The sequence below is a fragment of the Phaseolus vulgaris genome, chromosome 7, assembly GCF_000499845.2.
Source record: "Phaseolus vulgaris cultivar G19833 chromosome 7, P. vulgaris v2.0, whole genome shotgun sequence".
Taxonomy (NCBI): Eukaryota; Viridiplantae; Streptophyta; class Magnoliopsida; order Fabales; family Fabaceae; genus Phaseolus; species Phaseolus vulgaris.
This window is the reverse complement of record NC_023753.2, coordinates 26,281,858-26,295,304: the sequence shown is the minus strand read 5'-3', so window position 1 is coordinate 26,295,304 and position 13,447 is coordinate 26,281,858. Positions and strand designations below refer to the sequence as shown.

General features: G+C 30.5%; 1 protein-coding gene across 1 annotated transcript; it reads right to left on the bottom strand.

The window, feature by feature from the left end:
• Positions 1-2,410: 2,410 nt before the first annotated feature.
• On the bottom strand, positions 2,411-4,871 carry LOC137828980 (uncharacterized). The gene is made up of 4 exons (XM_068635769.1): positions 4,747-4,871; positions 4,346-4,483; positions 3,225-3,344; positions 2,411-2,889 (listed from the first exon to the last, which is right to left on the bottom strand). The coding sequence occupies exons 1-4, from the start codon at positions 4,775-4,777 to the stop codon at positions 2,726-2,728; spliced, it is 453 nt and encodes a 150-aa protein (XP_068491870.1). The 5' UTR covers positions 4,778-4,871; the 3' UTR covers positions 2,411-2,725.
• Positions 4,872-13,447: the final 8,576 nt, after the last annotated feature.

Here is a 13,447-nt window from a genome sequence, read left to right as displayed (position 1 = left end):
AAACAAAATATAAATCTCACTTATAATGTGGACTTTGTGGAAAATTAGAAAAGCAAATGATAATAGTATCTACCTTTTTCATGTGCCCATACCACCACACGGTGCCGTGGGGCGTGTGGTTCGGAGACGTTGATGTAGGCCTTCACCAGCACCATACATAGGGCAGAAGAGCTTAACCAATTTGAAATCTGGAGTGGCATGAAGACCACTCCAAAGAATACAAGAGAAAGAAGCTAGAGATCTTTTTGCATTCAAGTTTGCGCTTTGCTTAACGTAAGGATTTGTACAAATGGTTAGGAGGGTAACTCGTAATCTTTTTGATAAATTTTAGAGGCAATTAGGTCGGTTATAAATGTGAGCTGCACAAATTTGTTACATTATTTCAATAATTTTAACAGACGTATTCGTGAAATTCAATTCTTGATGTTTAGAATTACAGACATGATAAATGCCAAAAGTCGTACTACTTTTTGTGGGGAATCACGGGAAAGTTCTTTGGATGTGTCACAATTTTACAGTCACTTTAGATGCTTGTACAATTAAAAGTATAGGCCCAGTTCGTTTAATGCTCCGAATTATCAAAAAGATCCAGGAAAGAAACAACACTAATTTCCACCTAAAGGTGACGTTTGATAGACGCCTCTTTTTGTAAACACATGGCATAACAGTCCGAAATTAACCAGAAGCATGTGCAGTGTAACGTTTGATCAAACATTCTGGAGTGTTAGACTCTAAAGGAGCAGCTTCTGCGTTTGCTCTTGCTCGGTGGCATAGTCACTGTCATCCAAAGGAAATGGACATCTATTGTTTCTTTGCATGGACATATGAAGAAAAGAAGAGTTATATATTTCAATCAAGCTTTTCCTAAACTGATAAAGCACTTCCCCGTGATTTTCACCATCCATTTCTGGATCTTCATTATCATTAATTTGAAAAAGAGAAGACGCACTTTCCCTTTGCAGCAATTGTAAAGTTCTTGAACTTGAACTTTGGCAATTTAAATGGGAACTAGTTAGAGATAAGCTCCTCTGACATTCATCTAGTGAAGATGAAAGCCAGGTTTCCGGATTAGGATGATGATGGTAGGCACTGGAAACTGTCTTTCCAACCCAATGCTGGTATGGTGAAAGGAACATGCTGTCTTGATCACATGACGTGTCATTCTTGCAATTTTCAAGAACATTAAAGTTGTGCTTATTGTTTGACAAAGACAATGCTGTGTGGTTAAAACTTGTGTCCATGTCTTCATAGACATATCTTCCAAACTTGAATTCTTGATATCTTAAGAAACCAGAATCCAATATTGAATTGAAGTTCTGTGATTTGTCGAGTAGCGAGAATGAGGGACTAAAGTGGAATCTATCTAATGTCTGCTCTTCAGGGTGGCCTAAAATTGATAATTCAGGGATCATATTTGGCTTTGTATGCTTGCAAGTGATAGGCAAATTTGTCGCATTTGCAGTATAGTCAAAATCTTTTTCCATAAGAGGAATCGGTTCTTTCTCTAGTATCCCCAGCTCTTTGAAATGACTCAGTGTAAAGATTTCATGATCTCGATTATTACTCAGAAATCCTCGGGTTACATCACTCTCGTCAATGAAACTTGGAGCTCCACCAAAATTGCTTCTAGCTTCTGTCATACTGAGCATAGGTTGAACGTTGAGTGGATAAGTTTGAACGTCGGCACGAGGGTTAATCATCTCAACTGATCGCAGAAAAACAGGAGACAGCAAATGATCACTGAAGGATGAACTTGATTCAAGTTCAAGAGGTTTCCTGTCAGGCATTTGATGGTGTTCTGTAAATTGAACATCTAACTCCCAAGTATCATGCAAACCATATCTGGTAGCATTTGCTGCTTCGTTAAGCAAAGATTCAAGAAATACATCACTCTTGGTTGCGACACCGAAACTTGGAGTTGCACTTTGTTTGCACTCAGGTTCCGTAATTCGAGGGGGGAAATTGTGAGAATCATATGTTGGAAACTTCGATTGCAGATTAAATCTCCCATCTAGTCTGAGAAACGAAGGAGACAACACATGATCGCTGAAGTATGGGCTTGATTCAAGTTCTAGAAGTTTCCTTTTAGGTATCTGATATTGCTCCTTACATTGATCATTTAACTCTCGAGAATCAGGAAAATCATATCTTGTACCATTCGCTTCTTTTCCTGGATGAGTATCCTCATATTTCTGGCACAGAAAATAATTTTTGATAAGGGAATGCAGGCCACTGGATGGATTTATAGCGTGAGAAATGGCTTAAAAACCATACATTTTCTTCAGTGCTCATAGGGAACAGCCGACTAAGGAGCACGGAAATAATATCGTGCCTGAAAAATTCCTATTATATTCATGATAAAGGGAAAGGGCAATTAATATCAATATCGAAGCTGTGCCTAACCCTTTTGAACAGAGGTTCTCTGTGTCTGTAAACAAGGCATCTGCAACACACAGTCGTAATTTTTGTCTCTTTCTAGCAAAAACTTCTCCACGCAACTGCTGATCTGAAGTTTTGACACAGTAATTATTTTACACAGGCTGTGTCAGCACATTCACAAATATGAGAAGTAAATTGCGCGTCTTCAGTTAAATTACATACATTTTTTGCAATAATAAATTTGACCATCTGAAGGTTAATTAACAAATCAGTGGCACCGAATAAAGGCATGACTCCATTGGATGATCAGAAATATAAACCATAGATGTTCAAACTGTCCAATACATTATTTCCCCTTGTAAATACCTTGCAACCAAGCAATCCAAATGAAGAAAATCAAACCTTCATGTGAAAATATTCGCTGGGGTTTGAATTTGTCACTACAATCTCGGGAGTCTTTTGGCGTGTTGCTGATGGAGTACAAGCCTGCATTACCACCTGTTAAGAGATCTTTGAAAACAGATTGTAGTTTAGCATGAAATTAAAAAATGAAATTATAACGGGAGAAAAAAAGTATTTCCCAACATTTCAACATTTCGGAATACAGTGGCTAATTAGAAAAATATAAATGCCACATGATACTAACCTAACAAGCGAATACGAGTGAAGAGGAGTAGATAATGATATCATAAGAAGAAAGAAAAAAAGGTTTCCAAAACGAGGAACATTTCTTTACAAAACGCAAGTACCAGCTTTCCTAATTATCGTGATTGTGAACACCATGATCCTAAATATCAGTGTATCGCTGCAGCTAGAATGTTGTGGAATTTTCCTCTAATACGCACCTGATTTATTCCAAGCTTTTACAGGTGAGAAACATGAGTCTGTCCTTACAGTTGATACGTGCTCAATGATCCTTGAAGAATTGTCGCCATTATTTCCAATCCTGTCATCACCTGTCTTTTCTACGTATACATAAAATATTTAAATACACTTTTAATCTCTGCAGATTATTGAAGTTTTGGTTATAGTTCTCTAAAATTTGAGTTTTAGTTTATGTGCCATGTATTTTAAAAGTGAACACTTTTTTATCACTGTTGTTATTATAGACCTATTAACTACAAACATGTAAAACGAATTCCCAACTCACTTTAGCGAAGCACATTGTTTAACAGATCAATGACAATAACAGGGATCGAAGGCACTAATTTCAAAACATTTCAGGGACCCAAACCTAAATCCAAATTTTAGAGAGATTAAAACTAAATTTTAGAATATCAAACGAGGACCAAAATATACTTGAATCTTAAATAATCTTAAATAAAAACGATGTCTATTCCATTGTGACAGAAGATGGCACATGTATAATGTCTCGCCTTCAAGCCATGGGGAAATATTCAACTTTCAGAGTAGGATGGGAAAGGAAATGAATTCAATGTCTTATATCGTATTAAGAAATTCCCCAACCTAATTCAATTAAGATGGCTTTAATATAAGGAACAATTTAACACCGTTAAGAAAAGTTATAGGAGAATAAAATTTTCTCCTGTTTTTATCAAAACAATAAAATACTTTTTGAGAAAAAAAAAATCATAATAATGCTTATTTATAAATCAGCTGGGATAAACCTTTTCAACCTTTACACACCGAGATAAACCTTTTCACATTAATTCTACGCAAAACCATTAACATTCTCATCATAACTGACTGCAAATATATTATTTCTACAAAACTTATAACAATAACAAAATCCATTTTATAATTTTGTCTGAAAATTCTATGAATAAATAATACATCCATGGTCTTGTATACTTATTTTACAGTGTTATCTAAAGTCATGTACAATAATTTTATTGAATTTTACAACAAGTTCATCAAAACTCACATTGAAAACGATTTCTGATTAGTCCACAGATTTTCACAAATAGAGATAAGGCAAATTTATTCTCCTTGAAATTCAACCAACCTCTGGAATAGTTCGTGGATTCTGGCCTCTTAGATGATTGGCGGGATTCCTTTTGCAGTGGACGTGAACGAAATCCCTCGCTTGCGTCCTTCTTCAATTTCTTAAAGAATGCAAACTCAGAAGTTTTTGGATCTGTCCCTGCACTTGAATTCCAAATCCTGTTAAACGCTAAAATAAAACGAACTTATCTAATTCTTAGTACTATTATGACAATGAGCAATGAGATAGCAAACTATACTGTCGTAGACTTTTGTGGAACACAGAACCATGAGAATGTGGAGCAAAACGCGTCGTTCGTAGAGAACAAATCATTAGGTATTGATTGCAATCGTAAAGTTCAAAAAATAATAACGAAATGAGGAGAAGCAAAGCGAAAATGTGAAAAGGGAGAAGAAAGAAACCTCTGGCTTGAGAAATTTTCCTTTTGTTCATTGCAATGCTCGCAAACTACACAGAACACATCGCACGCTCTGCAACACAATTCGCTACTCGCAGTGAGAAGAAGAAACTGGATTTGGCGCCAAACGGCACGTGAGTCACAGATCCGCACGCATGTAACATTTTTTTATACGTATATATATATATATATATATATATATATATATATATATATATAAATTTTGTAATGTGGATTAGTTTACTAATGACATGTCTATTTTGTAATATAATACAATTAGTTTAGTAATAGCAGATTGTATCTACTAATATATATAAATACGATAGATAATGAAAGTGTGAATTTTATTTTTCTCAAATAGTATATAGTTTCTAAGTTATTTTATTTGAATACTTATATATAAATGAAATTTTTCTAGCTTTTTTGTGTTTATCAATTTTACTTTTATATTAATATTTATTTTATTGTTTTATTTTGGACATTTCAGTCATTTTATTATTTTTTAAATATTTAATAAATAACTAATTATTTTTATAATTAATTGGAAACTGTTTATATTTTTTATTTTTAAAACTAATATTTTATCATTTTGTAAAAAACAGTTACGAATTTTAAATGTTGAATGTGGATCGGTTGATTAAACGTTTTGTACGACATGGAGTAGTTATTTTTCCATATCTTCATTTATCTTAAAAATCATAGTTGTTATTCCTTCTTATTTATGGTTTCTTATTATTTCTTTGCAAAAAAAATATGAATGAAGGGCAACAACGATTTTTTCACCTATAACTCAATATGTGACTGTGACCTTCGTCAACAGCATGTGGCAGACAACCATTTTCAAATGCCTCGCGTGGGCGATCAGGATGGAGATGTGAACGAGGATCAAAACAACTTATTCTTCTTCACTCCAATTACATCCTTCTTCACGGATCATCTATTCTTCCTAGTAACTTGGATTTGTAATGGTAACTTGTTGTTTGTCCTGCCTTTCGTAACCAAATCATTAAAGTCATTGTTGGGGGCAATGTTCACACTCTCTTCTTGATAAGTTCACTTTTTATTCCTCTTTATCAAATTGATCATTCTTTCATCTCCTTTTATTTATTTGTTCCATTAAATTGAGAATTATTAATAAATATAGAGTATTGCATCGTTTTTTTTTTCTTTATTGTTGTAGTAATATTATGACTTTGAAAATGTATAAAAAATGCGGACACAGCGCATACACTTGTGTTTCTGTTTGTATATAATATTGTATATATTTTAATTTAATGTTTCTCATTAATAGGATACAAGATAATTTTATATCATATTATAGGCAATATAACAATAAATTTTGTGCAAAAATAGAATATTTATATTTATTTTATGAGATTTTTATTATTATAGATTATATAAAATTAATATAAATACATTACATTAGTTTTTTATGCATTTTTTAAAAAACTTAATTGTAAAAAAGAATAAACCTTATGGTAGTGTTGCTTTTATATCTTAGAGAATATCACTACTTGTTTCACACTTATGATAGTAGAAGGTTGCATAAATTTACTCAAAGTTTGGACATAAAAACAATAAGTCTTGTAATAGTGAGAGAGAACATTAGTGACATATAGGAGTTTATTATTCTTTTTTACACAAAAGGGTTATAGGCTTGACAACCAAAAAAACCAGAATCAACAATGATATTTAGAGCATATTTGTGATGATAAAGTTTAATTCTTTTGTGAGATCAAGAATTTTTTAGGTTGAGGAAGTGCTTAAGATTTACAAGGTATTTAATACGAAAAGTGGTGTGAAGATGATGCTGGAATGAAGTAATGTCAGATTTTGAATTTCCAAATAAATATTGCATCATCAACATAAATAAGAATAATTGTGAAGGAATTAGTAGTTTTCTTTATGAATAAAAAATATCATATTGTGAATGAATAAAACCTATGGATTGTAAAGAGAAAGATAACTAGGTAAACCACTTACAACTAACTTGTTTTAAGCCATACAAGTATTTGGTGAGACAAAAAAAAAATTCAATTAGGTTAAGTATAAATAACACTAGAAAGTAGCTTTATAAAACACTAGTCATTATGAAGAAAGACATAATATATATCAGTTCTAAATGGAAAAAAAAAAAGCAAGAAGAAGACACACAATTGTAAATTTAATGCAGAGAGAAATGGTAAATAAGAAATCAACTCCCTCTTCGAGTGTATCCTTTAGACACGAACCGAAAATCTCAATAATGCTATTATGTGACGCTTGATACAATAAATCTAATTATATTGAATAAGAACTTTACTTGTTGGCATATCAATTAGATACCAAGTATCAAGTATGATTCACTTTAAAAATACTTCTTCTATTGTTATTTTTTTGAAATCTCACATTAACTAGATATTAGAGTATTTCATATCATCTAATAAGTTGGTTTTATAGGTTGAGTTAGGATTAAAATTCATTTTTTAATATTTTTTTTAATTACTTTGAGATTTTTATTCTTATTTTTTCATTTTAAGTTGTTGACCTATTCTTAATTATTGCTTCTTACTCTTAAGCGGAATTGAAATTTTTTAACTTTTTAGTTACTTCTTGATACTCACCTCTTCTAAGGTAGCATTTTAGGTGTTAGAAGATAATAGTTGAAGCTACTAAGAAAGGACACAATTAAGAGTGTAAACACTTGAGAGAAAGACACAATTGAAAGCATAAGAATAAGTTTGTTTAGGCATAAGAATATATTTGTAAACTTATGTATGAAAACGCTCAGAATTAATGATTATCAAAAAAATTGAATACATTGTGTATTTCTTCGTCAACATTTTATCTCTCTTTTACTCTTATTTAAGGTTTTCGTATTCTTTTTAAGTTTTTGCATTTTTATTTTTTCATACTTCTATCTTTAAATTTTTTAAATTCTTATCTTAAAAACACAAATTATCAAATGTTTGTTTTATACAATAATTTATGCAATAAAATGTATTTATTAATTATATTATTAAATAATGATTAAATTGTTTATATAAACGTGAGTATAGAGATAATTTGTTTAAAATCGAAAATTTATCCTATTTCTAAAATATTTTTTTAATTGGTTTTTAGAATATAAATCATAAATTAAAAAGAAAAAATTACTAACCATTTTTTAAGAATCCATAATAGTACACTACAAGAAAATCATGAAATAGAAACTAATTTTAGAAACAAAAAATAATTAGTTGTTATAATGACTAAATTAGAAACTATTTTAAAAACTAAAAAAAATTGGTTTCTAAATTAGTTTATATTATTGTTAAATAGTTTCTAAATTGGTATCTAATTAGCAACCAAAGTTTTAACTACCAATTATTTAGATTCTAAATTTGGTAGCAAAAACCTTGGTTGCTAATTAGATACCAATTTAGAAACCATTTAACAATAATAAAGACTAATTTAGAAAAAAAAAGTAGTCTCTAAAATGGTTTCTAATTTAGTCACTATAACAACTAATTATTTTTTGTTTCTAAAATTGGTTTCTATTTTATGATTTTCTTATAGTGGTATATTTATGAGAAAAAGGTAATTTTATTAAAGAAATTATAACATTTATTTTTCACTTAAAACACTAATCATAAAGGTTTTATACATTACATTTTTTTTTTCTTTCCTTATGTATGTGGAGGGTTTCATCCTTAATGTGTTTCATATATGATTCTTGTTACAACTCATGAAAACTACTTTCATTTACTCATTATCATATTTGTACAACAATTTTTCAATTCATCTAATTTGACCTTTTGTTTCGTCCTTTCCTTTTTTTTTAAAGGCTTCTACAAATCGTTGTAGAGGACGATGTCTTCCATTTTAGAAGAGTTTGGAGAGATGAACTTGTCCATATGTTGACTATTCCATGCAAATTAGATATAAATTAAGACTCTAAAACTAATTGAAAAAAATATACCGAATAAAATTGTCTAATTTATGGTTAATGGATAATTCATTATCTTGATATTGGACTTGTGTAGGAACCTATACTTATAACATTTGAGGGAGCACAACAAGGAAACTTTCTACACGTGACGTTCTCACATTTTTTTGAAAAAAAAACCAAAATTTATATTTACTGAAAGAAGAAAGTTTGACACGTGTCGCAATGTGACATTTTTTTATTTTTTTTGTGTGAACAAAACGGGCCCTTGCTTCAGCTGGTGCAAAATCGGCCCAATGTTTTAAAACTCACTTTTTTCCCATTCTCTCTCTTACCCCAATCTCTTTCATTTTGTTTCTGCAGTCCTCTCTCTCTGAAGCAACTAAGTTAGGGTTTTTGAACATGGCTTTTCCTTTTTCGTGAATGGTTGTGCAATGTCGATTCCAACAAATGTTGTAGAACAATGTCACAACACCCTTCAGGTAATGGTTTTTGAATTTGAATTTGAATTTCCGATTTCTAGCATTTTTTTCCGCTTTTCCCATTCTATCTGTCTCTAAAACCTGATTACTCTCCTTTACTCCATTTCACCATTTCGGCAACTTCAGAGATGCCGTATTTGAAAGCATTTTTGTCCAAAAACACCATTATACATTTAGAAATGGCGCGTGCTTTTGAAATTTGAAATGACAATGATGATTGTTTTTCACTATATATATAGTGTTGTATAGAGCCATTATTTCATATCTGTTCGGTTTTGTTTTTTTCATTTGACATTGAACGAGGTAATCTTTTATATCGTTTCTAGGATTGAGTTTGTGTTCAAGGGTTGTAAGCATGTGTTCATTTCATTTCTCTTTATTTTTGCCTTTCTGATATTTTGTTCTTTTGATTTGTTCATCTGATTCAACTTTTTCAATGTATTTTACCTCATTTTTGTTGAGTTCGTGTTCGAGGTTTGTAAGCATGTGTTCATCTTATTTCTCATTTTTGGCTTTTTGATATTTTTATTTATTCATCTAATTTTTTCTTCTGATTTGTTCATCTCATCTAACTTATCCAGTGTGTTTGTTTTTCGTCATTACTGTTGAGTTTAATTTTTTTCATGGTTTGTTGCGGTGCATTTCATATTTATTTTCAATTTGTTTTGGGATTCTTCTCATTGGATTCATCGATTCAATTCATATGATGTTTAGTTTTTTTCTTCCTCCTTGTTTTGCTGCAAGTTGGATGATTTTCATATTGATAATGGTTTTGTCACATGTTTTCTTCTGCACTGAATTTAATAGGGTTTTCTTTGGGTGTATTTGGGGGCCATTGTTTTTCCAGAACGTGGTGTAAAGAATCATAAAGCACCTAAAAGGTAATTTCTTTTTGAATTTGAATTGTCCATTGTTATTGGTTTTGACATTTGTCATATTGGTTACTGCTAATATTTAGATATTGCTTTATATTGGTTTATTAGACTTTATTGTGTAAGTTGCATTTGAAAAAGAACAATCTGTAGGATCAAAGAACTTTCATTTGTAGGATTGATACAAGGATCAAAGAATTCTTTGACTGTTTAAAGACATATTTTTGATACTCTGATGAAAGAAGTCTATATCAATGTAAAATCAATTTTTTTATGTAAAATGTTTAGATTATGTTCAAGGTAATTTGATTTATATGATTGATACCAAGATAAAAGATTTCTTTGATTGTGTAAAGAGACATTTTGTATACTTTGATGAAAGAAATCTATATTAATGTAAAATCAAATTTTGATGTAAAGGTCAATTCCTTTGTTTTGTGTAAAGATATGAATATTTTGTCATTGTTTGGAAACTATTTTCTATTGCATTGTGTTTTAGAAACCACATGTTAATAATATAACATTACATTTAGATGATATAAGAAAATAAAAAAATATAATGACATTGATTTCCATTCAATATTATTTTAATCATTTTATGAACATTGAATAAATTAGAAGGCCTAAGAATTAATGAATAAAATGGAATAATATGAAAATATTTCTAAGTATAGATTCATAATTGAACATAAGATGAGTTATACCAAATAGTAGTATTGTAGTCAATCATTATCTCTTTTAAAGGTTAATAAACTTCATCAAAAAATTTATTATATTAATATTATGATTATTATTATATTAAGATTATGATTATTATTATTATATTAAGATTATGGTTATTATTATTATATTAAAATTATGATTATTATTATTATTATTAAATTAAGATTATGATGATTATTATTATATTATAATTTTAATATTAATAATAATATTTGATTATTAAAATTAAAATCTATACTTATAAGCAGTAGTCTGGGATATCATCTAAAACACCTTTTTCAGTTTCCCACTTTTGCATTGTTATTTTTATCTACTGTCTTCTTTTGCTTATTTCTTTCAAATATGGCAAACAGATCCTCCATGCGTTCAAAAACAAGGCCCTGCAACTGTTCAGGTTCTATTTGTTAGAATATATGACCTTAAACAAGAGGGGGGGATCAATTGTTTATGTAAGATTTTTGCAAACTTTGAAGGTATAATGAAGGGCAATGAAGAATCACAGACAATGAAACTATGGAAAACAATGCAGAAAGCTGTTTTAGTTGATTTTCAGAAAATCAACCGGTTGTTTTTATCAGCCGTTAATAAAAACAACTTAAAACAGATATATGTGAGATCAGGGAAAGAGAGAATCACACAAACAGATTTATACTGGTTCACTCTTACACCAAGAGCTACATCTAGTCCCCAAAAACTACTGGGTATCTACTATGCAATCAAAATCCAGATTACAAACACACCACCAAAGAAGTGACCTTGAACAACTCAAGACACACACTTCTTTTGGCACACCAACACCACAGAAATTAGAACACCCTTTGATTATGCACCTAGACACCAATATTCAAAAATACAAGAGATACAAAAAGGATTGCACCTGATGAAGATCAAATCAAAAGATTATAGCAATCCTATTCCACTTCTTTGAGAAAATCCAAAAGCTTGAATGCAAATCTTTAAAACTCAAATCTATTTTCACACTTTCACAAATGTCTCAAAATTGTTATCTCACTTTAAAAGAGTATAACAACCTCTTTTAAATACTCCAAAAGTAGTTAAAAACATTTAAAGCAAGAGCCTATTCAGTTAGAAAACATTTAAAGTTGATTTGCAAACATAACAGAAATTTTGTTATGGATTTTCAACAAACAATCGATTGAATTCTCGAAACAACCGATTGAATTGGCTTGACAACAAAGTCAACCAAGTCAAACAGTTTCAAACCCTTTTCAAAAACATCTAAGTGATAAACAACCGATTGAAACGACAAAACAACAGGTTGTTTTTCCACTTCTTTATAAAACAATAATTTTCAAAAAAGTTTTGATTCCAAACTGTTTTAGATTCAAACAAAGAGTGGATTACACAATATTCTACCCAAAACCCATCCACACACACAACAACTCCAGCCATCCATCAAACACCATGGATTTAGAGACATCAAAGCTTCAAGATCATCCTTGATCAACACTATTTTATTCCCTTTTTTCTATTCTATTAGTTTTCTTTCTGACATGCAAAAGCTTTCTTCAATTTTTTGTTTTGATTTTGTTCTCTATTTTTTTTATCAAAGTTGCAAACTTTGATCTTCTCTGCCATCCTTTCATTTTTTGTTTGTCAATATGTTTTCTCATGCTTTTTCTAAAAAAAAATTGGTTTTTTGGTTCTCTATTTCTAATCAAAGTTGCAACCTTTGACATGTTTATGAATATGTTTTCACCATTTTTGGTTGCTTATGGTTCTCTGTTTTTTACTTTTTTCACCATTACTATTTTTGACATTTGTGATTTATTGTCATTTATAATGTGTTCATTTGTTAATTTTATTGTTTCTGATGAATATTTAAATCCATTGCCAATTCCCTATGTTACTGCTAATATGTAGATATTTGTTTACTATCTGTTATAGCACCACTTATACCAAATTTTCCAAATTTGGATGACATTGACAATGGAAAGGAAAGGAAAATTCCAAACGATGAACCTGTTAGACGAGGTGTGTTGTCTTATATTTTTTTTGGATTTCATATTACCATTACATCATGGTTTAGTTGATCGTGCTTTTGCAATCGAGTTCGGGTCTGAACTGGTCCAACTTGGTTTTTTGTGGATAACGAAGGGCATAAACATATTGTTAAGTATAATATGGACTTGTGTGTTCCTGAGATCATTGGAGGATGGTCTCAATTTCACAAATTTTATGGCCTTCGTGGCAATTATTTTGTATATTTTGATTATGTAGGAAATAACAGTTTTAAGATTACTTTGTTTAAGGGAAGATCGTCTTCTTCAATCGTGAATAAATTTTATGATCATATCGAGAGTTGTTACCCTCTCATTGACGGTCTGTATCTTTATTTTGTTAGAAAAGATGACTTTAAACTAGAGGGGGAGGGGGTGAATTATTTAAAGAGGGTTTTCACAAACTTTTCAAAACTAGAATGAATTTATCTCAGGAAACAATTGATTCAGAAATTCAGTTCGCCAAAACAGCAAGCAAAAGTTGTAGTACCAGAAAAACAATCGGTTGTTTTGTAGAAACAATCAGTTGTTTATACCAGCAAACAACAAATAAACTGAAATTAAAGAGTTAGAGATAGAGAGATTGTACACAGTTGTTTATACTGGTTCACTCCAAACCCAGAGCTACATTCAGTCTTCTCAGAAACCCTGAGGAAATCCACTAAGCAATCACACCTTGATCACTTACACAACAACCAAG